The following is a 27,869-nucleotide window of genomic DNA, read 5'->3' on the forward strand; positions in this document are numbered from 1 at the left end:
TTTAAATAGGATGAATATTGAGGGGAGCTGTTACTGAGGGCCAGGACATTTGTATATCTGATCAGCAGCTTTGTCCCACTGAGTAAATGAGTAGTGTGCTTCTATAAATACTAATGACAACATTCCCTCATCATTTTCTGAATCATTTTAGTTAGGCAACACCTACTCCTTATCTGAAGGTCTTTGGGAAAACGTTGGTAGGTTTTTATTTACCCATCTCCTGTTCCTCATTATTCCGACCATATGCTAAAAGGCCACATGATGGGGTCGAATGTGTTGATGAGACTGAATGGTATAAATGTTGTTTTAATGGTGGCCGTTGTAAAGAAGCAGTTTAATGACTGTATCGTACCAGTTATGACTTGTCACTTCCCGTTCCTGACGTGTGGTTAATGGAAGGTATAAAACCATCTGCTTTCAGTGATGACTCAACCCTGTAGTGTATAGTGTATTGAGCAGTCAGGGAATTGCCATAGACCTTATGTAGCCTAGTCTAACCAGGAAACAGTTAAACAGCACACGTGCTGTGCCTTGTGTTTTGAGGGGAGGTGGGGGACAGGGTAATCTTACTCTGTCATCACTCCTTAAATCATTGTTCTACTCTTCACTGCAAGAGAGGCCAGGGTAGGCCTGCATATGTCAAAGTGTGGGCATATTTTTGGGAAACTACAAACAACCCTTTTTAACTTCATGGAGATCTCTAATAGATACCACTGTTCAGGTGATGCCTGCCATACCTTCTAATCTCTCGTGGAAGGATTTTTTTAAAACCACAATAGTAGAACTCAGGACTAGAATGTGTACACGTTTTCACTGGGATTTCACCAGACGCTTGCAGTGATGATATACAAGCCGTTAGTAGAAATTATGTTGATGGTCCTGTTGGCAGATTGTCTTTTGGCCACATGCATTGTACATTACATTTTAGTCATTTAGCAGACGCTTTTATCCAAAGCAATTAGGGTTAAGTGCCTTGCTCAATGGCACATCAACAGATTTTTCACCTAGTCGGCTCAGGGATTTGAACGAGAGACCTTTCGGTTACTGGCCCAACGCTCTTAACCGCTAAGCTACGTGCCGCATATAGTGCCCAAAAGCTTGTTTTCACATGCCATCAGAAATATTAGCTACTATATTGCTATAGATGAAGAAAAACGACAACCAACATGAAATTATGATTTGTTGTATATTTTTATTGGCTTGATATATTGGGGGGTGGGATATGTACTGTAGAAAATTGAAGTGGGTCGTTAAGAAGCAGTATACGCAGATAGCCTAGCTGTTCAAATGCTAATTTCATTAATTCTATTGAATTAACTGTGTTATCTGTCCCACAGTTGTTCCAACATATACCATAAGAAATGGTATCATTTTGATCACCATGAATCATTGTAATAACTCTTTAGACTTGTTTAGATGTTCCAGTCCCCTTTTAAGCCATTTGAAACATGCCCTTCCCCTAAGTTGTTGTATCAGTATTTCTTTGTGTACTCTGCAGTGTCACTTGGTGTTTTTTCATGTAGATAGAAGTATTTGGAAGCTGCCATTTTCTCTTCTCCACGCTTAGTGACTGTGTCTCTGTTGTTAGCAACATGAACCGTGAAGACCGGAATGTGCTCCGTATGAAAGAAAGAGAAAGGCGAAATCAAGAAATCCAGCAGGGAGGAGAGGCCTTTCCAGCTCACTCCCCTCTCTTTCCTGAACCTTATAAAGTTGTAAGTTTATTTTGTTATTCATTTTGTTTTGCTTCTGTCATTTAGTTAACTATTGGAGTTCAGACTTTGGTTTCTCCTATAGCCTAAGTATTCGCTTTATTCTATGATTGATTTGCAGGATTCATTGATAACTCTTTTTAAACCAGAGAAGACCCTACTTGTTTTTATATCTGAACAGTGGCAGGGAGAGAGTGAGGTAAGTGCATTGTTTGGGGGAACTGCATCAGCTGCAGATAATGTGGGCCCAGGGCTGTTGTTTGCTGCTCAGGGGGAATTTAAGGCCCAGGCCTCGCTGGCTGAGGTGTCCTGCCCTCGCTGGCTGAGGTGTCCTGCCCTCGCTGGCTGAGGTGTCCTGCCCTCGCTGGCTGAGGTGTCCTGCCCTCGCTGGCTGAGGTGTCCTGCCCTCGCTGGCTGAGGTGTCCTGCCCTCGCTGGCTGAGGTGTCCTGCCCTCGCTGGCTGAGGTGTCCTGCCCTCGCTGGCTGAGGTGTCCTGCCCTCGCTGGCTGAGGTGTCCTGCCCTCGCTGGCTGAGGTGTCCTGCCCTCGCTGGCTGAGGCCCTTTAGCTTGTCTTTCCTTCCTTACTCCTCCTCACAGAAGAGCCTGAGGTAAGTGCATAACCCCCTAGCCCCTTTTGTCCCATCAAATTGCTAGGTCATTGTGGGAAATAAACAGTTCACATGTAAAGGGGACCTGCATACTGATATCTGTAGGATGCGTGTATGGCACAGTGCCCCATCATATCGCAGTTTAGTAGTAGACCAAACACTTATTGATGTTGATGCTTACCAGGCCTCTGTAGTCAACTAAACCAGTGGTTCACAACCTTTTTCGGTTACTGTACCACCAACTGAATTTTGCTCTGTCCATAGTACCCCTGAAGAACCCCCTCATGTGCATTATGACCAGTAAGCCTATGGTGTCATGAGTCTTCTCAAGTACCACCTGTAGATAGGCCAAGTATCCCCAGGTCCTAGTACCCCTGGTTGGGAACCACTGAACTAAACAACAGTAAACAGTTGGTTTAGGGATGCACGTTCAGCATGAGCACTGATGTGGGGCAGAGCTCTCAACCCGCCAACTCAATTATTTCAGCCCCTGGCTGAGTCTAATCTTTGCCGCTAACCAGATTTAAACGGAGATAAGTGGCTCCTCTCTTAGCTAGAGGACCCATGAAGGACGGCTTGGAATGCATCCTGACAGGTAGCAAATGGAAAGGTGAGTGCTACCTGGAAAGCCAAGTCTTTTGCCCCCACATAGTGAAAGGTAAGCAGCTGATTTGCCGATGAAGAATAGGACCCAGGGAAATGGCTCTCCTACCGCCATCCATAGACAACCATGGCAGCCGTGTTGTGTTCAGCAGTTTTTAGAGCCCTGGGTTCACTGTTTACCCTTGCCGTTACAAAATGAGGCATGTAATGTAGAAATGGGAAACATGCACTGGCTAACTAAAACTCCCATCTTCTTATCTGGGCAGTAGAATGCCGCTTTGTGATATTTTCTAGAGTTAAGTGACATCAGTCGTGACCAGTAGTATTCATGGTCAAGTAAAATGAGTTTACTTTGTCTTCCTGTAAATTCCATGGCTGTTATTTTAAAGATTCATTAAACAAAGCTGCCACTGAAGTTTTACAGCTATGGAAGTGGGTTAACATTTTTACTGCTAGAACAGATGCAGCTCAGCTTTCCCCAGTCAGAAGAAAAATGCTGATCTTAAATGTCATTGTAGAATGACTTCACTTCAGATGTATTTGTTTAGGCCTGTTGCTTTTCTCTTTGAAGTATATTGGTCTCTGATTATATCATTTTTGAAGTGATCTCCTGATAACTTTGTAAATGTCGTTTTAAAACTGGTGCATGAATTGTAAAAGATAAGGTTAAATATGACAGTTTTTGCTTTCTTGTTTGCTACCAAAAGCTTTTCCATCAAAGTGTAGGCCTTGCATGGTGGCACACTTAAGCATTGTACACAAACAACATATTGCAAGGCAACCCCCAATCACTAGTGTGAATGGGCAATGATGGATTTTCTCTCCTTTCCTCACAAGTGCTGTCTTTCCATTCATGTCAGACAAGCTCTGTGTAGCACGTGTTCTTACATTTCCTGTTACAGATATTGGCTTGTGTTTCTCACCCCACAGCTTGTATGTGTCAGAAAGAATTGGTTTGGGGCCCCCATGTGAAATTGGATAGGCTCCACACTGTGGTTTACCTCTTGTCATCTGTAGCGGGAGTGATGGATTAACCTCTAGTGGAGCCATGGAAGGGCCTTATCTCTCTATGCAGATGAGCCCCAATGGTCGTGAGGCGACTGAAATAAGCCAATCATCTCGTTTGAATAGGTGATAGGGCTCTTTTCAATATTGTTTAAGCTTTTAGAGGGCTAATAGTATCCATTTTTTCTGAATGTTTTTTAAAAAATGTTATAAGAAACATTGAAGGATCTCTTGCCTCAAAAGACAAGTGTTATTTGTAATTTGTTTCGCCACAATAAATACGTTTGGGTAGCATATTTCATTCATGTGCAATGCCTTCGGAAAGTATTCAGACCCCTTGCCTTTTTCCACATTTTGTTAAAGCCTTATTCTAAAATGAATTAAATAAAAAAATCCTCAGCAATCTACACACAATCCCCCTTAATGACAAAGCAAAAACAGTTTTTTAGACATTTTTGCAAATGTATTAAAAATGGAAAACGGATGCTTTATTTACGTAAGTATTCAGACCCTTTGAATGAGACTCAAAATTGAGCTCAGGTGCATCCTGTTTCCATTGATCATCTTTGAGATGTTTCTACAACTTGATTGGAGTCCACCCGTGGTAAATTTAATTGATTGGGCATGATTTGGAAAGGCGCACACATGTCTATAAGGTCCCACAGTTGACAGTGCATGTCAGAGCAAAATTCAAGCCATGAGGTCGAAGGAATTGTCCCTAGAGCTCAGAGACAGGACTGTGTCGAGGCACAGACAACCATCTCTGCAACACTCCACCAATCAGGCCTTTATGGTAGTGGCCAGACGAAAGCCACTCTTCAGTAAAAGGTACCTGACAGCCCGCTTGAAGTTTGCCAAAAGGCACCTAAAGACTTGCAGACCATGAGAAACAAGATTCTCTGGCCTGATGAAACCAAGATTGAACTATTTGGCCTGAATGCCAAGTGTCACGTCTGGAGGAAACCTGACACCATCCCTATGGTGGTGGCAGCATTATGCTGTTTTTCAGCAGCAGGCAGGCAAAGATGAATGAAGCAAAGTACAGAGAGATCCTTAGTGAAAACCTGCTCCAGCGTGCACAAGATCTGGCTGGGGTGAAGGTTCACCTTTCAACAGGACAACGACCCTAAGCACACAGCCAAGGAAACTCAGGAGTGGCTTCAGGACAAGTCTCAATGTCCTTGAGTGGCCCAGCCAGAGCGCAAAACTCCCCATCCAATTTGACAGGGCTTGAGAGGATCTGCAGAGAAAAAGGGGAGAAACTCCCCAAATACAGATGTGCCAAGATTGTAGCGTCATCCCTAAGAAGCCTCGAGGCTATAATCGCTGCCAAAGGTGCTTCAAAAAAGTACTGAGTAAAGGGTCTGAATACTTAGGTAAATGTGATATTTTTATATTTTATATAAATTAGCAAAAATGTCTAAACCTGTTTTTGATATGTCATTATTGGGTATTGTGTGTAGTTTGAGGAGAAATAACAATTTAATACATTTTTAGAATAAGGCTGTAATCTAATAAAATATGAAAAAGTCAAGGGGTCTGAATACTTTCCGAAGGCACTGTATTTGACTACGTAAATTAATTCAAGGCCTTAACTGCTGTCCTGAAGGTGACTCTCTCTCTGTCTCTCTCTGTCTCTCTGTTTTTGTCTGTGCAGTCCAGCAAAGAAGATAAACTGTCCAGTCGTATCCAGAGTATGCTTGGAAACTACGACGAGATGAAGGAACCTATCGGAGACACAATTCCAAAACTCGGTGGCAAACCCTCAGGCTCATCCTCCTCCGAGGAGAAGTCTGGCCAGTCTCTATTTGGGGAGCAGCGAGGCAGTGGCCAGAACAGTAAATGGACACCAGTAGGCCCAGCGGCCAGCACCTCGTCCTCCCAGTCCTCCAAGAGATCCAGCCTCCAGGGCAGCCACAGCGGTAGCAGGAGTAGCCAAAGACACGAGCGGGAACACAAGAAGTCCAGTAAGCATGGCTCAGAACACTCCAAGTCCCACACGTCCAGCCCAGCCAAGGGTTCCCTGAGCTCCAGTCACTCCCGTTCACTGGGTGCTGAGCACCACGGCAAAGAGCGCTATCGCTCCAAGTCCCCGCGCGAGCGCGAGGCCAACTGGGACTCCCCGTCGCGTGTGCACACGTCCTTCCCCAGCGGCCCGCACTCCAGCCAGGCCTTCCCCCCTTCGCTTATGTCCAAGCCCAGCTCCATGCTACAGAAGCCCACAGCCTACGTGCGCCCCATGGATGGCCAGGAGACGGTGGAGCCCAAGACCTCGTCAGAGATGTACAGCGGCCAGTCCCACAGCAGCACCATGGGGGAGATGAAGTCTAATGGCAAGGCCTCGCTCTCCAAGCTCAAGATCCCCTCGCAGCCTGTTGAGGTAAAACCACAGAACTAGAATGAATAGAACATTCTAGAGAATAAAACTCGTTTCATTACAATGTCATTATGTTAGCATGCCATGTAATCATTTACAAGATGAAAGATGACACACTAACATTCGTTGTTTTACAAGCCATTTTTGCAAACTTTTCTTAGTGGTATGATCTTTGTTATTTGTAGGGTCCCATGACTGGGGATGCTAATTGTGTTGATGAGATTTTAAAGGTAAGTATGTTATTCAGATGATAACATGTATTGTAAGAAATGCAAGTTTTTTCCCCCCAAGTCATTAAGGTCTTCACTTCACATTTTCTATTTTTCTCTCCAGGAAATGACTCAGTCCTGGCCCCCTCCGTTGACAGCCATCCACACCCCCTGTAAAACGGAGCCTTCAAAGTTTTCATTCCCTTCCAAGGTCAGACTGCAGAGCAGGCCTTAGTGACGTACAGAGGTTGAGGATTATTCAAATATGAGAATTTCCATCTCTTGCAAAGATCTGAATTCAGCCGGCACTATTTTTGACCTAGTCATTGATACAATAAGTAAAATCTATTTTTTTCATGGATTTCTTTTGGGAGGGGGCGGGTGTATATTGGAATGCTCTATATATATAAATGGTAAATAGTTAAACACTATAGCATAATCAATAAACAGCTGTTTTGTAATATAATTGAGCAGTGTAGTTTATTTGACGTATAAGGGCATGTAATGTCTCTGTATAATCTAAACATTTCTTGACCATGTCTCACATTTAGGACACTCAGCATGCAAGTTTTCCAGGTGCACACAGTAAGTATTGCCCAGGACTTTACGTACAACATAAGTCTCTCGCATCTTGAACCTCTGGATACAGGTTGATTTCACCATTGTCGTAATGCTCAAGAGTTCTCGTCTCACCCTTCCTCACCTCCAGAGAGACAAACCAAAACGTCGAGCAGCCACCAGTCCAAGGCAGCACCATGCGACGGAGATCAGGCCAAGTGAGTGTCCCTCCCCTTCTCCCTGAACATTATGGCTAGCTGCCAGCTACTTAATGATCCAGACAGGTGACGCAGTTTCTCCCTCCAAGCACATTGTCTTTTCATGCCTTTTGACATAGATTCGCAAGCATTGAGGGACACAGAATAGGAGCCTTATTGCTTAGTTCTCCCAATAGTTGTTTGTGTGATCAAGAAGCCATACCTGGTGTTAATGTGTAACATACACGGCCTTGTAATGTTCCAGTAATGTTCTACTGGAGGATGACCTGAAGCTCAGCAGTGATGAGGACAGTGATGGAGAACAGGACTCGGCCAAAAACGCTTCCAGAAACGCATCGGCAAGGTAGTGGCTTACTGGTCTCTCAAACTGAGACCCATTGGAGCTCATGTTGTTGATATGATTCTCCCCACTCAGAACTGAAAAGAAATGCTAGAAGAATAGCTAGCTATTTTAATGTGTAACTACTAACTGATGATGCCTTCACAAGAACAGCCCCAGCTTGCTGTCCACTGACTAACTGCGTGTCTCTGTCCCACAGTAACAACAGTAATAACAGCGAAGGAGCAGGGCACTCGCGGGACGACTCCAGCAGTCACAGTGGCTCAGAGAGCAGCTCTGGGTCAGACAGTGAGAGCGAGAGCAGTTCCACGGACAGCGAGGCCAATGAGCCACCTCGCCCTGCATCACCAGAGGTAGGCCTGCTCAGACCTTTGACTACTCTCTTCCCTTTGATCTATCATTATTAATAATTACCAATGACAATTGTCCCTGGTCAGTACAATTACCTTCTTGCATATGACATGTTGAGGCGTGCAGAATGTGCTGTTGTAGATCCCAGTCTTATCTCCACACTTTTCCTCACAGCCTGAACCAGCCACAGCCAATAAATGGCAGTTGGACAACTGGTTCAAGAAAGCTAAGCAGTTCTCTCCGGCCTCCCCAGTGGACAATAATGTACCCACCAAGTACAAGAAGGAGGGGCGGGACCAGAGCTCAGGCCGGGGATACAGCGGGCAGGGAGGGTCTAAGGACTCAGGGGTGCCCACACCTAGCAGAGACCTAAGAGCAGCACAGAAGGGCTCCGAGAGCGGCCGTGGCCGGCAGAAATCCCCAGCTCAGAGCGAGGGTGGCGCAGGCCAGCGCAGGACGGTGGGTAAAAAACAGCCCAAAAAGTCTGAGAAGCCACCTGTGGTGGAGGAGCCTAAGGGGGGGCTAAGGGTGGAGAGTGAACCTGCTCCAGAGATCCCTCCCCATCGGCCCAAGGCCGCCACCAAAGGCTCCCGCAAACCCAACATCAAGAAGGAGCCCAAGTCCTCGCCCAGACCGGCCGTTGACAAGCGCAAGAGCAAGGCGCCCATCAAGAAGTCCAGGAAGTTTGTGGACACGGACTCTACCTCCTCAGAATCGGAGGAGAACGACAGCATTCCCTCGTCGTCGCAGACCCCCAAGTACACAGAGAGCATCAGGACTCCAGTGTGTGTGTTCTCACCTATGGAAGAGAAAGAGCTGCTCTCTCCTCTCAGCGACCCAGACGACCGCTTCCCCGTCAGGCAGCAGCAGGGGCTCATGGTGAAGATTGACCTGAGCCTGCTCTCCCGTGTCCCTGGACGGCCTTACAAAGACCTAGTAGAGCCCAAAGTAGAGAGAGACTGCTCCGTGGACAGAGACAGCAAGGACTTCCAGAAGCAGCCCTCTGAGAGGATCTCCAGTAAGGGCAAGAGAAAACACAAGGTATGTCCTGCCACAGCACACTGCAATTCATGTCATGTTAGGACTTGACTTTGGTTTACTATGCAAATTGGTGAAAAAGATTGCTATGACAGGGTACGTTAAGCTTGATTGTCAATTACTTTTGGCCGTCTTCCTGCAGTTTATAAGCTGCAATTTGAAGAGTGATGTGATATTACATGTTCAGCTGATACCCAGTCTAGTACCATATCTATATATTTTACAGCCTTTCAAATGCACCCACAATAAATCATCCTTTCCTCTCCCCTGTTAATCAACTTAGAATGAAGACGAGAACACCAAGCCTGATGGCAAGAAGTCCAGACTTGAAGACAAATCCTCATCTCACCACAAAACCAGCAGCAAAGAGTGAGTATTTCCATCCAAACAAAACTATCACGTTAACTTTTAAACTCCAACATTGTAAATATTGAATGGTATCATTGAATGGTATCATTGAATGGTATCATTGATAAACACCCACACCAGGTCTAAGAGGGTCATGGAGGCCAAGGTGAAGGAGGAGCCGGTGCCCTCTCCCTCCATATCAGGGTCAGGAGGGCTGCAGAGGACGCCCAAGGCAGAGCATCAGAGCCGCAAGCGGACGGTCAGCCAGTCGTCCACCTCCCTGTCCAGCGGAGCCAGCAGCGGCAAGGAGGGAGGCCACAGCACCAAGAGCAGCTCCACCTCCAAACACCCGAAAGGCGGGGACAAGCAGGCCAGGAGCACCCGGGAGGGCAAGGTCTGTGTGTGTCAGTCTAGCTGTCTGTCCATCTATGTGGGCTGCACCATGTCAACCTATTGTCTTGTGCTACCATATCAACCCACTGTCTTGCTCTACTAGACACCATTTTATACAAATGTGTGTACACGTCACTGGAGTGCCCCTTATCAGCTGAACTGAGTATTAAGCCGGCTCAAATCTTGCACAAAATGTCCACCCACTGCCATGCCCTCCAAATACATTTGGGAAGGACACAAATGACATTTGTAGCTCGCCACTTTCACCACTGCATGATTTGTTATACGGTCACATAAAATATCCCACATAGGATTATGAACTTTTTTGTTGTCTCTGCAGGAGAAATCCTCAAAAGGCTCTGATAACCAGCTTGCTATGCCATCGCTCTCCTCGGACGGCTCAAAGTCCCTGAGGTCAAAATTGGTGTTTGAGGACAGGTAAGAAGAGCCGCCTCCTCTCCACTGTGGATAACCTGCTGTTAGCCAGCCTGTAGAGCTGTAGTTATAGGGTTGCCTTTGATGTCAAGCCCCTGGGATGTGCCTGTGTAAATAAAACAGGCCGCTTAACATGGCCTAGTATCTTCACCCCCACTGCCTATATATTGCTGTGTAATTCGGAGAGTCTATTGGAATAGTTAGGGGGAAAAAGTACTTCATTTTTATGTAATTTTTCAAAGTACAGGAAATAATTGCGAAAACTGACGGGCGAACCTGTTTTGTTTCAGGATTCACTCTGCCGATCACTACTTACAAGAGGCCAAGAAACTGAAACACAACGCAGATGCTCTGGTAAGAAATGATTGCATACATATACAGTATGTTAGCTGTTATGTGAAACCAAGAGTATACTTACTGTTTTGCACGAAAAGCTTGGGAATTTAGTCATTATTTTGCACACGCTCTGAAATCAGAACAGTTACAATGGTTTTACTGTGCAGTGCTTTTACATCATCTTATTGGCTCCTCTGGCTACTGAAAGTGGAGCAGCTAGAGTAGTTATAATTGTCCACACTTGGTATCAATAGTACACCCTGGGGATTATCATCAGATGCCTAAGTGCATCTCACTGCCCTTATTGGGGGACTGGATGCTGTCTAGTCCTATTCTACACTATCCAGGGAACCCATCAAACATTTTATTAGAAAGCTACATATTACTAATCATATTTCAAGACTACCAACATTTAATTTCACCACAAGCACTGGTCATGAAGCATTCCCCTTGCTACTAACTGTCCCATTTGAGTGAGAGGGAATCAGTTGCTTAAGAGCCCGTTTTCATAATGTGTGGTGTTCCTGTGTGCAGATGGACCGGTTTGAGAAGGCTGTGTACTACCTGGATGCTGTGGTGTCCTTTATCGAGTGTGGAAATGCACTGGAGAAGAGTGCCCAGGAGGCTAAGTCCCCCTTCCCCATGTATGCCGAGACCGTGGAGCTCATCAAGTAAGAACAAATGGCTGTATTTCTCTACAACTTCTCTACGACATGTTTTAACTACATCATTTCGGTATCAAATAGCAAATATCTTCATGGTAGCAATTACATTTCATAGACACCATAGACCCAGCATTGCATAAATGGACAAATTATTCACGGAATTTACAGTATTAACATTATTATTATTATTATGAAACCTTAAAGACCGGTTCCCAGCATTCTAAGGTCTCTCGTTGTGTGTGTTTTCAGGTACACTATGAAGTTAAAGAGCTACATGGCCCCAGACGCTACGTCAGCAGACAAACGGCTAGCTGTGTTGTGGTAGGTGTTCTGACTCATAGCGTGATAGATTTAATTTAGAGTGTCTGGACTGGAGCGTCGATGTTCCCCTGCTCATTGAGTCACTGCTAACGCTCATTCATTCATCCATCCCTCCCTGCCGCTCCAGCCTGCGTTGCCAGTCCCTCCTCTACCTGCGACTGTTCAAGCTGAGAAAAGAGAGTGCACTGAAATACTCTAAAACACTCACAGAGCATCTGAAGGTAATTTATTTTCCTTGGTGCAAGTTCATAGGAGTTGTGATATTGTCACTTCAAGTGTGTGTTCCTTGAATCTAGTGTTGTATGGATGAGCAGAATGATAGTCAATTTGCATTGCTTATATTTGTTTATAACAAATGGAAATGTTTGTTCTGCATTTCAATTTGTTTTTCAGAATTCCTTGAGCAACACCCAAGCTCCCTCTCCTGGAATGGGAAGGTAAGACATTTTATTAGTTGTATGCTGTCTTGAGACTAACAGTCTTCGTAAATGTATTTCACTTGTCAATTAATGGTCTAGACATTATGCTGAATCATCTCGTTTTGAGCGGTTGCGATTCCCCCACTTACCAGCCATCTGTATCTCTCTCTGTTTTCCAGTAAAGCGGCAGGCATGCCCTCGCCAGTCTCTCCCAAGCTGTCCCCAGGTAGTGCTGGTAGCTACACGTCAGGTACATCCAGCGGCAGCTCCTCTGTAACAATCCCCCAGCGCATCCACCAGATGGCTGCCAGCTACGTCCAGGTCACCTCCAACTTCCTGTTCGCCACTGAGGTGTGGGACCAAGCAGAGCAGCTGTCCAAAGAGCAGAAAGGTACCTGACTCGTTTGCTCTCCTGGGGGGGGGGGGGTGTGTGTGTCTCCTCGTCTCCTATGGAATGTATATGGGGGTGTTAGTCCAACTTCCAAGGTATGAATATCCTATCTACTGCTTGTTTAAGACGTTATATTAGGCCCCAGGATGAATCCATCATCTAAGTGAAACTAGCTCTGGACGTGTTGACCTGGCAAGCCATTCCTGGGCTAGAGGTCTCTTAAGTGTTTACCTTGCTCACTCTGGTCGTGTTATGTCTCCTGTCTGTTTTGTAGAGTTCTTTGCGGAGCTGGACAAGGTGATGGGCCCTTTGATCTTCAACACCAGCAGCATGACTGAACTGGTGCGCTTCACGCGGCAGGGCCTACACTGGCTACGGCTGGACGCTAAGCTCATTCCCTGAAGGACTCTATATACATTCCACACACACACCATCCACCACAACGCACCGCTGCCCCTCCATGCACATGTGAACTTATCTGCCTCAGACATATCTATAACACTGTGTCCATTTTCTACACCAACTTGCCAAAAACACTGAGCGATATGGAGCATCTTGCACCTACGACTGTCCGACACGGAGGAGGAGGAGGATTCCAACTGCACAGATTTATTGGTACATTCTAGCTATATCCACTATCAGCGTTTCCCTCTGTCATATATTTTGATTGTGCAAAGGAAAGCCATTTTTCTATTTGGCACAATGCCTTTGCTGAATTATTATAGATGAAATACACTAAATAGATTTTAGGCTATAAGCACATTTATTCACATTCGGCTTTTAATGTGTTATTATTTTTACCAAAGTACCTCCCTCAAACCAAAGGTGCTTTAAAACTAAGGTTTGTCTCTTATCTTTTTTGTGCCTTGTATCAGATATACAGGGAACTAGAATATACCATACGTTGAAATGCAGATCCAGCCAGACATCTTTAAAGAATAATTTTAAGCTTCAAAACATGATTTTGGAATATTACTGGACTTAAGCTGTGATCAGTGGGTTGAAGGCTGCACTGATGGTGTGTGTGAAGTGACTAGAGCTTGGTTTGCCTGACAGATATCCCTGACACATACACAAATTACTCTAACAGTTGCCATTGAAGGGGAGGTAGCTTGCAGCTGACCATATTGGTGTTAGCCTGTGATACACCATTCAATTGATTTTGTTGAAGTTACTTTCATCGTTCTGAAGCACCACAATATATTATCTGTCAATGAGTTCTTCCTATGAATTGCCCTGCGAGATGTTCATTTCTAAACAAGGTGTTATTGTTCCATTTATTCCTTATAGATCTGTACTGGAAAGGGTTGCTGTTAGTGTATTTTTTAAGGCACAGCAGGGTGTGGTTGGTATGGCAAATGTTATCCTTGAAACACAATGTAATTATTTGTATAGTTTCTGCAAAAATTGCCCAGTGAAAGCAGAAAGTTAGTGCAAGGAATGACATAAATGCACTCGCATTTTAAGACCACAATTAACAATTCTTCTAATTATTGATGTAGCATACACGTTGGTGGTGCTCATTAGCCATACGTAGATTACATGAGTGGTTATATTTCAGTCGAAAAATACATGGCCAATATAGATTTTATTTATGTACCAAGCAGTTGCTCTGTTCAAAGTTCTGTTCAAAATGATTGAAAACGGGGTTGAAAGAGCTATGAAATGCAAAGTATTTCTATTGTATATGAAAATGTCATATTTAAATGTTTTAAAAGTGGTTACTGGGTTCTCTACATATTATAATAGTAATTTGTGTACTACAAAATTTAAGTAATCTATGGTCTATATATTTATGGTACAGGTTATATAATATAACAAATTGAGCTAATGTAGTGGTAAACTGGCCTAATATTTACGTGTTCTTCTGTTATTTTGTATTGCCAGCAAGGCAAATGTGGACATAAGTGATTTTGAACAGGAAAATGTACTTAATGCATAAGTGGTATTGTATTGTATTGTGAAGGACTTTTCTTATTAGCCCACTTACAGAATACACATGCTGGAAACACTAGTACCTTTTTTCCCCTCATTGGCTCCCTTGTCTTTCATTTGGGGGAAAACTGTTATTTCTTCTTACACTCAAAGAGTAGAGGAAGATTGTTTTTATCTATGCAGGATTTTTTTTTAAACTAAAATCTTTCAATCATTTTTGGGCTTTTAGTTTGAAATCAGGAATTTCCGTTCTTGTTTTTAACTGTCGGTCAAAACCTGTTTGGTTTGACAGAAATGTCCAATGCTTTTAGCTTGTGCATCATGCTTGTCCACTGATTTACTGGTATATGTGTGTATATATAGCTCTGTTTTAGTAACCAAACATGGATGGCTTTATGAAGCCATTTTATACCTTAAGCTGGAGGCCACTTTTCTCATAGATATTCCTCTAGGTGTGCGTGCTCGTGTAGCCACTCCTATGTTTTCATACACTGGTACACTTTTAAGTACAGCTTCAAGGCTTGTTCAATATATTTAGATGTACAAAAGATGATTGGGATCATTTTAACACTTCTCGTAAGTCTTTCACTCATATTTATTCGTTTTTCTGCCCCTTTTGCTTTGTCAGCCATTCTTTTTCTCTTTTTTGTTTTACTGAAAATCATTTTGAGTTTAGAAGATATCGTAGTATGGGTTGTTTTGATACATTGAAATATGGTCAGTATAATTAGAAGACATCCAGGGTAAAATAAAATGTTATAAAATGAAATGGAAAGACGTAACACTTGCATGTTTCTATTTAAATACAAATTTGTACAAATTGTATATAAAACCAATTCATTTAAAGTGAATTTTTACTACAGTTAAACATTTGTATTGATGCATCTGTGTCATTAAGATATATATGCACATTTGTGAACATCTGAGCTTTCTTCCGAAATGTAAGAGATGACACAAGTCTCTGAACCATATCAATCATTTATGTTACTGTATTGTATGCCTTGTCTCCTGCTCACCACTCTGTCATTATCATTGTCATCATCATCAATGTCTTTTAGAATCAAGTGCTAATGTATGTTCTGTATTTGATATGGAGACATGTAAATCCATTAAATGTATATTGTTGATCAGATTGAATGGATGTTGGGGTGAGATGTTTTTTTTATTTTGATCAACTACATCTCTACTGCATGTGAGAAAGCTGTATCCCATTTGAAATTGATCTGAGATGTCTTTTGAATGAGGGGTATTTCTAAGCAGTTGTAGAAGTTAATACAGTATGGTGCACTTCATTTTTCTCAAAGACCATCAGCGTACAGTAGTCTAAATTGGGTTAGTTTTAAAATATTGAGAACTGAGATATATATATATATTAAGTAAAGGTACTCGAGGTTGTTATTCAAACTTGGAATAACATGTAATTTAAAATTCTTGTGAAGTATTACTTGTTACTAATGGGATTTTTGAGTCTGTCCTGAATATTCTTTGTATTTTGCCTTATTGAGAATAAAATATATATGGTCTTTCAATGTACCTGTCGTTTCCAATACATAATACCATAATGTCAATATACAGTACTTGTAATACATTTAAGAAAGTGATTTTGATTGCATGTAGAAACCCTATCATATTCATTGTTCACAACCAATTTTAGTGACACTTTATGGGCCCTTTCTGGTCTCTAGCTTCTTTTAATTCCGCAAAATGGTACGAAGCATCATCTGGATATGTGTGCAACAAAAATTAAACATTCACCTTCTACCATTTCTGTCAAGCCCTTTTACCAATACAGACGTTCACTTTTCTCATTGACTTCTCAAACCCCAAACCTCGGCCTTGTCGCAAGCTTTCCCTTAAGTCTCGCGATGTTGCACCTCTGGGTTTAGAAACGGATTATATTGCAATTTCTTGACTCCATACTGTACTACCTTTTGATTATAGCATCAAATTCATGAAAAACCGGTCATATGAGATATATAAAATTGTATTCGTGTATTGATTTGCTCATACTCGATTCCTGTTATCAAAATATTTGACGGTCAAGAAGTAAAACACATCGCCGAAACTAGCTACAACTCCTAGTTTAGTTGGCCTGCTCAAGTTGACTCGGACTCACCCGTCGGTTGTTTATTTTTTATTTGTTTTACTTTATTTTGCCGGACAGTACTTTCTCAAAATGCAAAAAATATATATTTTTGTAGACTCTCGAGAGTGACGTATACAGATGGTGAGAGTTGTGGTTAATGTTTGTAGTTCTGTCGTTAGTAATGAAACGGTTGTAACTTTTCGCCTTCGCACTTCTTGGTAAGTAAATTCACTCTGAAACACGTACATTTTAATGAGCGCGTTTAAATGACTGACGAAGCAAATTTAAGGTTCATTCTTTGCCAACAAAACTAGGAACAAAGAAGCGTCACTTTCATACCGCAGCCACCCTGTGGACATTAATTGTCATGTCACTACACTGACCGTCTGTCTTGGTTTGGAGACTTAGATTTTTTTTTTAAATGTAGCGCTTTCCGATCTGCCTGACAAAGTCCACTGGTCATCTAGAGCGGCAGGGTAGCCTAGTGGTTAGAGCGTTGGACTAGTAACCGAAAGGTTGCAAGTTCAAAACCCCGAGCTGTATAAGGTACAAATCTGTCGTTCTACCCCTGAACAAGGCAGTTGTTCCTAGGCCGTCATTGAAAATAAGAATTTGTTCTTAACTGACTTGCCTAGTTAAATAAAGGTTAAATTAAATGACCCCTATACATTTCAGAAACACCTCTTGACTTTTTTCACATTTTGTTGTTACAGACTGAATTTAAAATGGTTTAAATTGAGAATTTGTGTCATAATGTCATGGAATTATGTTTTCAGAAATGTTTACAAATTAATGAAAAATAATAAACTCTTGAGTAAAAAGTATTGAGTAAATAAGTATTCAACCCCTTTCTTATGACAAACCTAAATAAGTTCAGGAGTAAAATATTTCTTAAGCCATATAAGTTGCATGGACTCACTCTGTGTGCAATAATAGTGATTTCTGAATGACTACCTCAGGAAACTGCTCAGGGATTTCACCATGAAGCCAATGGTGACTTTAAAACAGTTACAGAGTTTAATGGCTGTGATAGTAGAAAGCTGAGGATGGATCAACAACATTGTAGTTACTCCACAATATTAACCTAAATGACAGTGAAAAGAAGGAAGCCTGTACAGAATAAAAATATTCCAAAACGTACATCCTGTTTGCAATAAGGCACTAAAGTAAAACTGTAAAAAAAATGTGGCAAGGAAATTAACTTTATGTCATGAATACAAAGCGTAGTGTTTGGAGCAAATCCAACAGCAGGACAATAACCTAAAACACAAAGACAAATATACTCTGGAGTTGCTTACCAAGATGACATTGAATGTTCCTGAGTGGTCTGGTACAGTTTTGACTCAAATGTGTTTGAAAATCTATGGCAAGACTTGAAAATGGCTGTCTAGCAATGATCAACAACTAACTTGACAGAGCTTGAATAATTGTAAAAATAATAATATGCAAATATTGTACAATCTTGGTGTGCGAAGCTATTAGAGACTTACCCATAAAGACTAATCGTTGCCAAAGGTGATTATAAGATGTATTGACTCTGGTGGGAATACTTGTGTGAGTGAGATATTTCTGTATTTCATTTTCAATAAATGGTTTCACTTCGTCATTATGGAGTATTGTGTGCAGATAGATGAGTGAAAGAAAAAAATCAATTTAATCAAATTTGAATTCAGGCTGTAACACAACAAAATGTGGAATAAGCCATGGGGTATGTATGAATACTTTCTGAAGGCACTGTACCTCTACCACTCCAGTATCTCTGCACATTGTAAATATTGTATTGGAACTGACCCTGTAAATAGCTTACTTACTTCTCATGTTCTTATTTTTCATGTGTTTTTGTTCTACCTTATGTTATTTTTAGTAATACATTGATTACTACATTGTTGGGTTTAGAGCTAGCAAGAAAGGCATTTGACTGTACTTGTGCACGCAACATTAAAACTTCAAACCTTGACTACAGTTGGTCTTTTGTTACGGTGTGTAAGAAACCTGCAGTAGTTGCTTATTATACAAACATCCCATAGGCATTTCATAAAACCATTAGCTTTTATAACCTATTTATATGGGTTGGAGATAAAGAACATCTAAACTAACTCCCCTTCATGCTTGAATAAGTTATTTGAAATAAGATAGTTCAATTCTAAGTCATACTTCATGACTTGCAATCAATTTGTAAAGGGAAGATTTAATAAAAGGGCTAATATTCAGAAATCTCCGCCCACTAATCTGCTCATTGGTTGGGCTGGAATTCTATTACCTTTCAGACTTTCCTGTGTGGTCGTTAAATGTAGCCAGTAGCTATACGGGAAACGTTTAAGCGGTGGGTTTTTTCCTCAAAAAACCGTTTGTCGATTTATTTCATATTTGAAATGAGGGGAAACGGTTTTGTTTTTATTCAGTTTGAGTCAAAAATAAGAAGGTGAATCATACCTGAGCGACCCAAGGATTCGCAGAGACCTTCAACGTCGATGACCCAGGTATGTGTGTTATTATGAAGTTTAGCAGGTGTGTCGGTATCGCTGTACTCTCTACCAACCTGTTACAGTTTCGGTCCTGGTCAGGAAATTCTTTGCAGGTTAGCCTTTTTCGTCATGAATCTTGTTCTGGAGGCAGTTCTGCAGAGTGGTCACTCGTTGGCACAGCCACAAAGTCATAACATCTGATTTTTAACCTAACCATATAGTTTGACTATAGCTCCAAAAAATGACACTTTTGTTGTATCATCAGTTGTGAAATGCTTTAGGAATATTTCCCAAACTATATATACATAAATATAATGTAGCGTTTTGTTATAGTGATGTTTATTAAATCGTGAAATTACAGAACTACATTGTGTAATTGTAACCATCTGAGTAAAACTTTTCGTTTTATATCTAGGCAGATGGCTTACAGTATTTTCAAATCTGCTAATGTAGCTTGTTAATAAGACTGAGATCATAGCCTGATTGATAGCACTAAGGAATTTGAGATCGATAATTCATTGTGCAAAGGAAGCATATTTGTAATAGTCTGGTTGACACCAGCTCTCGAGTAGTATTTGTAAATCATCCCAAAACAATAAATTGATCACCTTCACTATACCATTTACTTATTTGGGGTTCACGGCAAAGCTGTTATTGTTAGACTTTTTTCCCTTGACATGGTCAAATAACTGAAGCATAGATTGTTAACTTTTTTTTTCTTCTAATTTGCCACAAAAACTAGAGGTCATGAGTAAATTCCAGACGCGAAACTACCTTGAACTTTCTTCATACTGGACACAGACATAAAATGTTATCCGCAATTACAGAGTAAGCCTGTCCGGTGGCTTACACAGTGAGTAAGTGTGGTCTCTGACAGGGGTAGGATTAGGGCCACGAGCTGGAGAACTTGGTGGGGTAGAAGTCTCACCTTCAGTTGGCTCATTTCTCAATTCTGCGCCCCTTGCCCATAGCCCTGGACTGTGATCCAGCTCATCTAGGTGAGTGTATGGCATGTTCTGGTTTGTCTGCTCTGCTACGTGCAGATCCACCTGACTACGACGATAGAGGGAGCCACCGACATCCACCAGGCAAGAACGTGGTGCAACTCTCTGTAGGCACGTACCCAGCCTCCAAAGTCCTGTGTGGTCTCCCGGCTGAGGTTTCATCCATATCTTTTCACCCACCTCCAGCTCTGGTAGGTCTCGAGCAGTCCGGTTGTAGAAGCACTTAGCGAGCTGCTTTCTGTGGCACCAACCATGACGCAGTGCTCAAGTAGCTTGTTGGCTATGGGGATTGTAGTCTTCAGACATCTGGACAGAAGGCGTTGCGCTGGGCTGCTGTTTTCAGAGTGTGTTCCTCCACTGTAAGATGGCTTTCCAGGGGTCGTTGCTGTCACCTAAGGCCTTGGGTAACAGGTTTTTATCAGGGGTCATTGCTGCCACGCAAGGCCTTGGGTAGCAGGTTTTTATCAGGGGTCATTGCTGTCATGCAAGGCTTTGCGTAAGAGGTTTTTTTGCAATCTTGACAGCTGACTCTGCCTTGCCATTTGCCTTTGGGTGCCTTGGAGGAGAGGTCACGTGGTCAAACTCCCATTCTGAGGCAAAATGCTTGAACTGTGCAGTGAATTGTGGGCCATTGTCCATGATGACCTTGCCTTGCAACTGCACCTTTCAGTGCTTTATGACTGTTTCTGCTGACAAGTCAGGGAGCAGTTACATTTCCCAAAAGTCAGAGTAGTGATCAACAATGAGAAGATAGTATTTTGTCTGTGGCTGAATAAGTCCATGCTGATGATTTGCCAGGCTCTTGTGGGCAGTTCATATGACATCATGGTTTCCTTTTGCTGTTCATGAGCGTACTTGTTGAATGTGGTACAGCTGCTGACAAAGTCTTTAATTTCTGCATGCATGTTTGGCCAGTATAATGTTTCATGTGCCTGGCGATAACATGCGTCACCTCAAACGTGACTGGAGTGTATTCGAGCCTGGTTCCTCTCTAGGTTTCTTCCTAGGTTCCAGCCTTTCTAGGGAGTTTTTCCAAGCCACCGTGCTTCTACATCTGCATTGCTTGCTGTTTGGGATTTTAGGCTGGGTTTCTGTACAGCACTTTGTGACATCGGCTGATGTAAAAAGGGCTTTATAAATACATTTGATTGATCTCTGGATGTAGTGATTTGGGGATAATGAGCATTTTGTTCCTGCTGTAGCAAACAGATAGGTGGCCTGTACATTGTGCTTTTGCCCTGCTCAGTGTGTCGCTGATGTACATCTCTGGTCCTGACGAACTTCAGGCTGTAGTTTTGCAGAGTCAGGAGTATGCTTTGAAGCCTCTTGAACGCCTTGAGGAGAGGTTTAGTGAATATGGCAATGAGTGGTTTGTGGTCAGTTTCAGCATTGACCAGCTCTCGACCATATAAGTAGTGATGTAAGCGCTGGCAGGAAAAGACGATGCTGAGGCACTCTTTCTCATCGGGCTGGCTTTCCTGCATAAGACAGCATCCAAGTCCACTTTTGCTGGAGTCACTCTGGATTGTGACAGGCTTCGTAATGTTGTAGTAGTGCAACACTCCCATGTATGAAGCCAGAGATTTAATCTCCTGCACCGCGGCCTCTTGTTTGGGTAGCCAGTGCCATGGTGTGTCTTTGTCCAGCAACCAGCGCAGAGGCTCACAGACTGCTGATAGGTGTGGCATGAACTTTGCAAGATAATTTGCGAAGCCGATGAGATGCTGCACTCCTTTTGCATCAGACGAGTTTGGCATGTTGAGGATTGCTCTGACTTTGTTTGGGTCCGGCTTCAGGCCTTTGGCCGAGAGAATGTGGGCATGGAAGTGGACGTTTTTCACCTCGAACTGCAGCTTCTTCAGGCCAATGCGCAGCTTAACTGATCGGCAGCACTCCATCTGTGCCAAGAGCTTCACATCGTGGTCACGTTCTGCTTCTTCATCTGTCATCACAGTCTATGATCAGAACATCATCAGCGATACATTCAATGCCAGTGACTCGTGCTGCTTGCGTTGGTATACCTCAGGTGCCACTGAGACACCAAACGGGAGCTTGAGCCAACGCTTCCGACACCAGGGGGTCCAGAAGGTAGTCACAAAGCTGCTTTCTTCGTCCAGCTTGCATTGCAGAAATGCATCTCAGGTGTCCACCAAGGTGAAAATCTTGGCATTGGGAAGCTTGTAGAGGACATCCTCCAGTGTTGTCATGATGTAGTGGGAGCGTTTCAGTGCTTGGTTCAGATGCTTTGGGTTGATGCAGACCCTCCGCTTCTCTGGCTTTTTCACTATGACCATATTGCTGATCCGGTTAGTTGGTTCAGTCACAGATGTCATGTGGCCATTGGCCTCATACTTGTCCAGCTGGGCCTTCACAGCCACTTTCATTGAGATGGGCACACTGGGCTGGAGTGACGCTCTCATCCTATTCAAAATGTACCTCCCCAGGTTCCTATTCAACGGCCCGTTGAATACATCGTCATATCTGCTGAGTAGCTGTTCTTTGGACAGGGGTCAATGCTGGACATGCTCCACGATGTGCAGGTCATTTGGTACGGTGAACTGCATCAGTCCCAGGCGTTCACGTGTGGAGCCTGAGAGGAGAGGAGAGGATGTGAATACCAGTCAACAATCTCAAACTCTAGCTTGTGTTTGTGTCCCCGAATAACACATTAGGTCTTAAAGATGCTCATTAGCTCTCCTGAGTACAGCTTTAGTCTAGTATCGCTGGGCAAGATATATATATATATATATGTTGTCTTTGTAGCTCATTACGATGCACGTAGCACCGGAATCCAGTTGACATTGTTACAGCTTGTTGTGTAATCGGTTTGTGACAAACCATTTCTTCCCTTCTTGAGTGTACAGCCTCAATGGATTTGTGCATGTAAATGTCACTCAATGTTCTGCTCATCAACACAATGACTCTCACCCTCACTCACCCTTCTTTTGCTTTTTGAGACACACTTTTGCGATGTGATTATTAGTTCCACAAGCTCTGCATGGTTTTCTGTAGGCAGTGCTCTTTGCCTCGCGTGTGTGTATTTCCACAGTATTTGCATGCTATAGGGCTGTCTGTGTTCACCGTTCGTGATGAATTACTCTGCCTCGATTTGGTTTTGTCTGCCTGGCAACAGCGTGAACAGTATCAGCGTCGGTACGTGGGGTTTCAATTTCCATTTTTCTCATGTCAGTGACTTCGGCAATGCTAATGTTAAGCCTCTCTCTCTTAGTAGACGCCATCTCATGCAAATTAATTTTAGACTTAAGTTATGCAGACATTGTGATTAGTATATCTGTATAATCACATATTGTTGCCCTATTATATGGTCTGAACGTAGTGAAAAGTGGATATTTCATTCTGTAAAATTAGAAACGCAAAGTACTGCTGCTTGCGCAGTCAGCATATTACAGCTGTGAGAACATATTTAATTATTTTGGAATGCTAATGTGGAGTGTACCAACTGAGATTTAAATGAACTTGGTAATGTTTTCACTGATTGCACAAAGGAAAATAGTTCCTACATTATGGAGCGCTTGCTTTGTTATCCAACTGATCTTGTGTCCTTTCTGACATCCTGTGAACCCCGTTCATTGCTGCTTGCAGCTATATTGGTGTGTATTATGCGCTTATTGTATTCTAACTAAACTATGGTGTAATAATGGTGTAATAATAGTGTAATGGTGTATTATTACACACTATGGTGTAATAATAGGCCAGTCTATCAACATCTCTAATTGAATGAATGCCGTCACCTTAGAGCTTGTTAAATAATGCAAGGAGGGCACAGGGGTTTTGTCCTGTTGCTGAAACTTAATCACTCATGCATGGTGAACACAGCCTCTCTTTGTCCTGTCCGGTCCGGCACGCTCCGCAGTGGTCAGGACAACCACAGGTCTGCGGGGGAACATGTTTGCATACACACTTGCATGTAGCACAGAACACACACATAGGTTAAACAAATGCAGCATACTCCTTGTCCCCCACTTAACATAGAGCAAGAGGACAAGTATGCCTCACAAGTCCTCAACTGGCAGCTTCATTAAATAGTACCCGCAAAACACCAGGCTCAATGTCAACAGTGAAGAGGTGACTCTGGGATGCTGGCCCTCTAGGCAGTTCCTCTGTCCAGTGTCTGTTCTTTTGCCCATCTTAATCTTTTCTTTTTATTGGCCAGTCTGAGATTTGCAAAAAAAAAGCCATATCTCAGACTGGCCAATAAAAATAAAATCTTAAGATAGGCAAAAGAACACAGACACTGGAAAGAGGCTAAAGCTGCCAGTTGAGGACTGGTGAGGCTTCTGGTTCTCAAACTAGACACAAATGTACTTGTCCTCTTGCTCAGTTGTGCGGGGCCTCCCACTCCTCTTTCTATTCTGGTTAGAGCCAGTTGAGCTGTTCTGTGAAGGGAGTAGTACACAGCTTTGTACGAGATCGTCAGTTTCTCGCATGGAATAGCCTTCATTTCTCAGAACAAGAATAGACTGACAGGTTTCAGAAGAAAGTTCTTTGTTTCTGGCCATTTTGAGCCTGTAATCGAACCCACAAATGCTGATGCTCCAGATACTCAACTAGTCTAAAGAAGGCTAGTTTTTTTATTTATTTGATCAGAACAACAGTTTTCATCTGTGGTAAGATAATTGCAAAAGGGTTTTCAAATGATCAATTAGCCTTTTTTAAATGATAAACTTGGATTAGCTAACACAACGTTGTCACGTCCTGACCAGTAAATGGGGTTATTTGTTATTATAGTTTGGTCAGGACGTGGCAGGGGGTTTTTGTTTCATGTGGTTTTGGCTATGTATTTAGGTAGAGGGGTGTTTGGTTTATGTGGTCCGGGGTTTGTTAGTCTATGTTAGTATATTTTCTATCTAGTCTTTTGTATTTCTATGTGTAGTTAATTGGGGTTGGACCTTCAATTGGAGGCATCTGGTTATTGTTGCCTCTGATTGAGGGTCCTATATTTAGGGGTTTGTTTTTGTGGGAGATTGTGCTGTTTATAGCTTTGTGCCTTACCAGCCTGTTATTCGTCGTTGTGTTTTCGTATACGTGTTTGTTTTGGGGTTTTCCTTCTTCACCTAATAAAAGAAGATGAGTGTACATTTTCCCGCTGCGTCTTGGTCTTTACCCTACGACAACCATGACGAACGTACCATTGGAACACAGAAGTGATGGTTGCTGATAATGGACCTCTGTCAAGCAAAGAGGCATGGAGTTGAGTCAGAAGTTGACATACAGTTAGGTTGGAGTCATTAAAACTAGTTTTTCAACCACTCCACAAATTTCTTGTCAACAAACTATAGTTTTGGCAAGTCGGTTAGGATTTTACTTTGTGCCTGATTCAAGTCATTTTTCCAACAATTGTTTACAGATTATTTCACTTATTCACAATTGCAGTGGGTCAGAAGTTTACATACACTAAGTTGACTGTGCCGTTTTAAACAGCTTGGAAAATTCCAGAAAATTATGTCATCGCTTTATAAGCTTCTGATAGGCTAATTGACATAATTTGAGTCAATTGGAGGTGTACCTGTGGATGTATTTCAAGGCCTACCTTCAAACTCAGTGCCTCTTTGCTTGACATCATGGGAAAATCAAAAGAAATCAGCCAAGAAATTGTAGACCTCTACAAGTTTGGTTCGTCCTTGGGAGCAATTTCCAAACGCATGAAGGTACCACGTTCATCTGTACAAACAACAGTACGCAAGTATAAACGCCATGAGATCACGCAGTCGTCATACCGCTCATGAAGGAGACACGTTCTGTCTCCTAGTGATGAATGTACTTGGGTGGGAAAAGAGCAAATCAATCCCAGAACAACAGGACGTCGTGAAGATGCTAGAGGAAACAGGTACAAAAGTATCTATAGCCACAGTAAAACGAGTCCTATATCGACATAACCTGAAAGGCCGCTCAGCAAGGAAGAAACCACTGCTCCAAAACCACCATTAAAAAAAAAAGCCAGACTACAGTTTGCAACTGCACATGGGGACAAAGATCGTACTTTTTGGAGAAATGTCCTCTGGTCTGATGAAACAAAAATAGAACTGTTTGGTCATAATGACCATCGTTATGTTTGGAGGAAAAAGGGGGAGGCTTGCAAGCCGAAGAACACCACCCCAACCGTGAAGCACGGGAGTGGCAGCATCATGTTGTGAGGGTGCTTTACTGCAAGAGCGACTGGTGCACTTCACAAAATAGATGGCATCATGAGGACGGAAAATGATGTAGATATATTGAAGCAACATCTCAAGACATCAGTCAGGAAGTTAAAGCTTGGTAGCAAATGGGTCTTCCAAATGGACAATGACCCCAAGCATACTTCCAAAGTTGTGGCAAATGGCTTAAGGACAACAAAGTCAAGGTATTGGAGTAGCCATCGCAAAGCCCTGACCTCAATCCTATAGAATATTTGTGGGAAAAACTGAAAGTGTGTGCGAGCAAGGAGAGCAAGGAGTCCTACAGACCTGACTCCGTTACACCAGCTCTGTCAGGAGGAATGGGCCAAAATTCACCCAACTTATTGTGGGATGCTTGTGGAAGGCTACCTGAAGTGTTTGACGCAGGTTAAACTATGTAAAAGCAATGCTACCAAATACTAATTGAGTGTATGTAAACTTCTGACCCACTGGGAATGTGATGAAATAAATAAAAGTTGAAATAAATCATTCTCTCTACTATTATTCTGACATTTTCACATTCTTAAAGTAAAGTGGTGATCTTAACTGACCTAAAATGGAATTATTACTAAGATTAAATGTCAGGAATTGTGTAAAACTGAGTTTAAATATATTTGGCTAAGGTGTATGTACACTTCCGACTTCAACTGCAGATATTCAATAATAAAAAAATAAGCCATTTCCAGCTACAATAGTCATTTACAACGTCTACATGGTATTTCTGATCAATTTGATGTGATTTTAATGGACAAAAAATGAGCTTTTCTTTCAAAACGAGGAACTTTTCTAAGTGACCCCAAACTTTGGAACGGTAGTGTACATATACACAGATATATCAGCAAAAAAAGAAACGTACCTTTTTCAGGACCCTGTCTTTCAAAGATAATTCGTAAAAATCCAAATAACTTCACAGATCCTAATTGTAAAGGGTTTGAACACTGTTTCCCATGCTTGTTCAATGAACCTTAAACAATTAACCCGGCCGGATAAAAAACGTACCCGATTTAATCTGTTTACTACTCCTACCCAGTAACTAGAATATGCATATAATTATTGGCTTTGGATAGAAAACACCCTAAAGTTTCTAAAGTTTCTAAAACTGTTTGAATGGTGTCTGTGAGTATAACAGAACTCATATGGCAGGCAAAAACCTGAGAAGATTCCTTAAAGGAAGTGCCCTCTCTGACAATATCTTGTTCTTCTTGTCTCTGTTTATTGAAGACTGAGGATCTTTGCTGTAACGTGACACTTCCTACGGCTCCCATAGGCTCTCAGAGCCCGGGAAAAAGCTGAATGATGTCATTCCAGCCCCAGGCTGAAACACATTTGCGCTTTTGGCAAGTGGCCGGTAAGAGGATAATGGGCTTAGGCGTGCGCACGAGTCGATCCCGTGCTTTATTTTCTTTCGTCTATTTACCTAAACGCAGATTCCCGGTCGGAATATTATCGCTTTTTTTTACGAGAAAAATGGCATAAAAATTGATTTTAAACAGCGGTTGACATGCTTCGAAGTACGGTAATGGAATATTTAGATTTTTTTTGTCACGAAATGCGCCGTGCTCGTAACCCTTATTTACCATTCGGATAGTGTCTTGAACGCACGAACAAAACGCCGCTGTTTGAACATAACTATGGATTATTTGGGACCAAACTAACATTTGTTATTGAAGTAGAAGAGCCTGGGAGTGCATTCTGACGAAGAACACCAAAGGTAATCAAACTTTTCTAATAGTAAATTGGAGTTTGGTGAAGGCTAAACTTGCTGGGTGTCTAAATAGCTAGCCCTGTGATGCCGGGCTATCTACTTAGAATATTGCAAAATGTGCTTTCACCAAAAAGCTATTTTAAAATCGGACATATCGAGTGCATAGAGGAG

The 27,869-nt window shown here is 42.4% G+C and overlaps 2 protein-coding genes across 3 annotated transcripts in view; both read left to right on the forward strand.

The window, feature by feature from the left end:
- Positions 1-15,791, forward strand: part of LOC115153986 (AF4/FMR2 family member 4) — a 28,731-nt gene extending 12,940 nt beyond the window's left edge. For both annotated transcript variants that reach the window (XM_029699724.1, XM_029699723.1), the window contains exons 2-20: positions 1,589-1,715; positions 5,586-6,308; positions 6,491-6,535; positions 6,639-6,725; positions 7,066-7,099; positions 7,224-7,290; positions 7,535-7,633; positions 7,830-7,983; positions 8,156-9,022; positions 9,303-9,388; positions 9,509-9,761; positions 10,101-10,198; positions 10,486-10,549; positions 11,066-11,202; positions 11,446-11,517; positions 11,645-11,738; positions 11,911-11,954; positions 12,116-12,327; positions 12,602-15,791. In XM_029699724.1, the coding sequence (XP_029555584.1) occupies positions 1,593-1,715; positions 5,586-6,308; positions 6,491-6,535; positions 6,639-6,725; positions 7,066-7,099; positions 7,224-7,290; positions 7,535-7,633; positions 7,830-7,983; positions 8,156-9,022; positions 9,303-9,388; positions 9,509-9,761; positions 10,101-10,198; positions 10,486-10,549; positions 11,066-11,202; positions 11,446-11,517; positions 11,645-11,738; positions 11,911-11,954; positions 12,116-12,327; positions 12,602-12,729 (3,387 nt within the window). In that variant the 5' untranslated portion in view covers positions 1,589-1,592 and the 3' untranslated portion in view covers positions 12,730-15,791. The remainder of the gene's footprint in view (positions 1-1,588; positions 1,716-5,585; positions 6,309-6,490; positions 6,536-6,638; positions 6,726-7,065; positions 7,100-7,223; positions 7,291-7,534; positions 7,634-7,829; positions 7,984-8,155; positions 9,023-9,302; positions 9,389-9,508; positions 9,762-10,100; positions 10,199-10,485; positions 10,550-11,065; positions 11,203-11,445; positions 11,518-11,644; positions 11,739-11,910; positions 11,955-12,115; positions 12,328-12,601) is intronic.
- Positions 15,792-18,599: 2,808 nt separating this feature from the next.
- Positions 18,600-27,869, forward strand: part of LOC115153989 (protein Shroom3) — a 36,130-nt gene continuing 26,860 nt past the window's right edge. The window contains exon 1 of the mRNA XM_029699726.1: positions 18,600-18,828. The gene's annotated coding sequence lies outside the window, so the exon portion shown is untranslated. The remainder of the gene's footprint in view (positions 18,829-27,869) is intronic.

The sequence above is a fragment of the Salmo trutta genome, chromosome 19, assembly GCF_901001165.1.
Source record: "Salmo trutta chromosome 19, fSalTru1.1, whole genome shotgun sequence".
NCBI lineage: Eukaryota > Metazoa > Chordata > Actinopteri > Salmoniformes > Salmonidae > Salmo > Salmo trutta.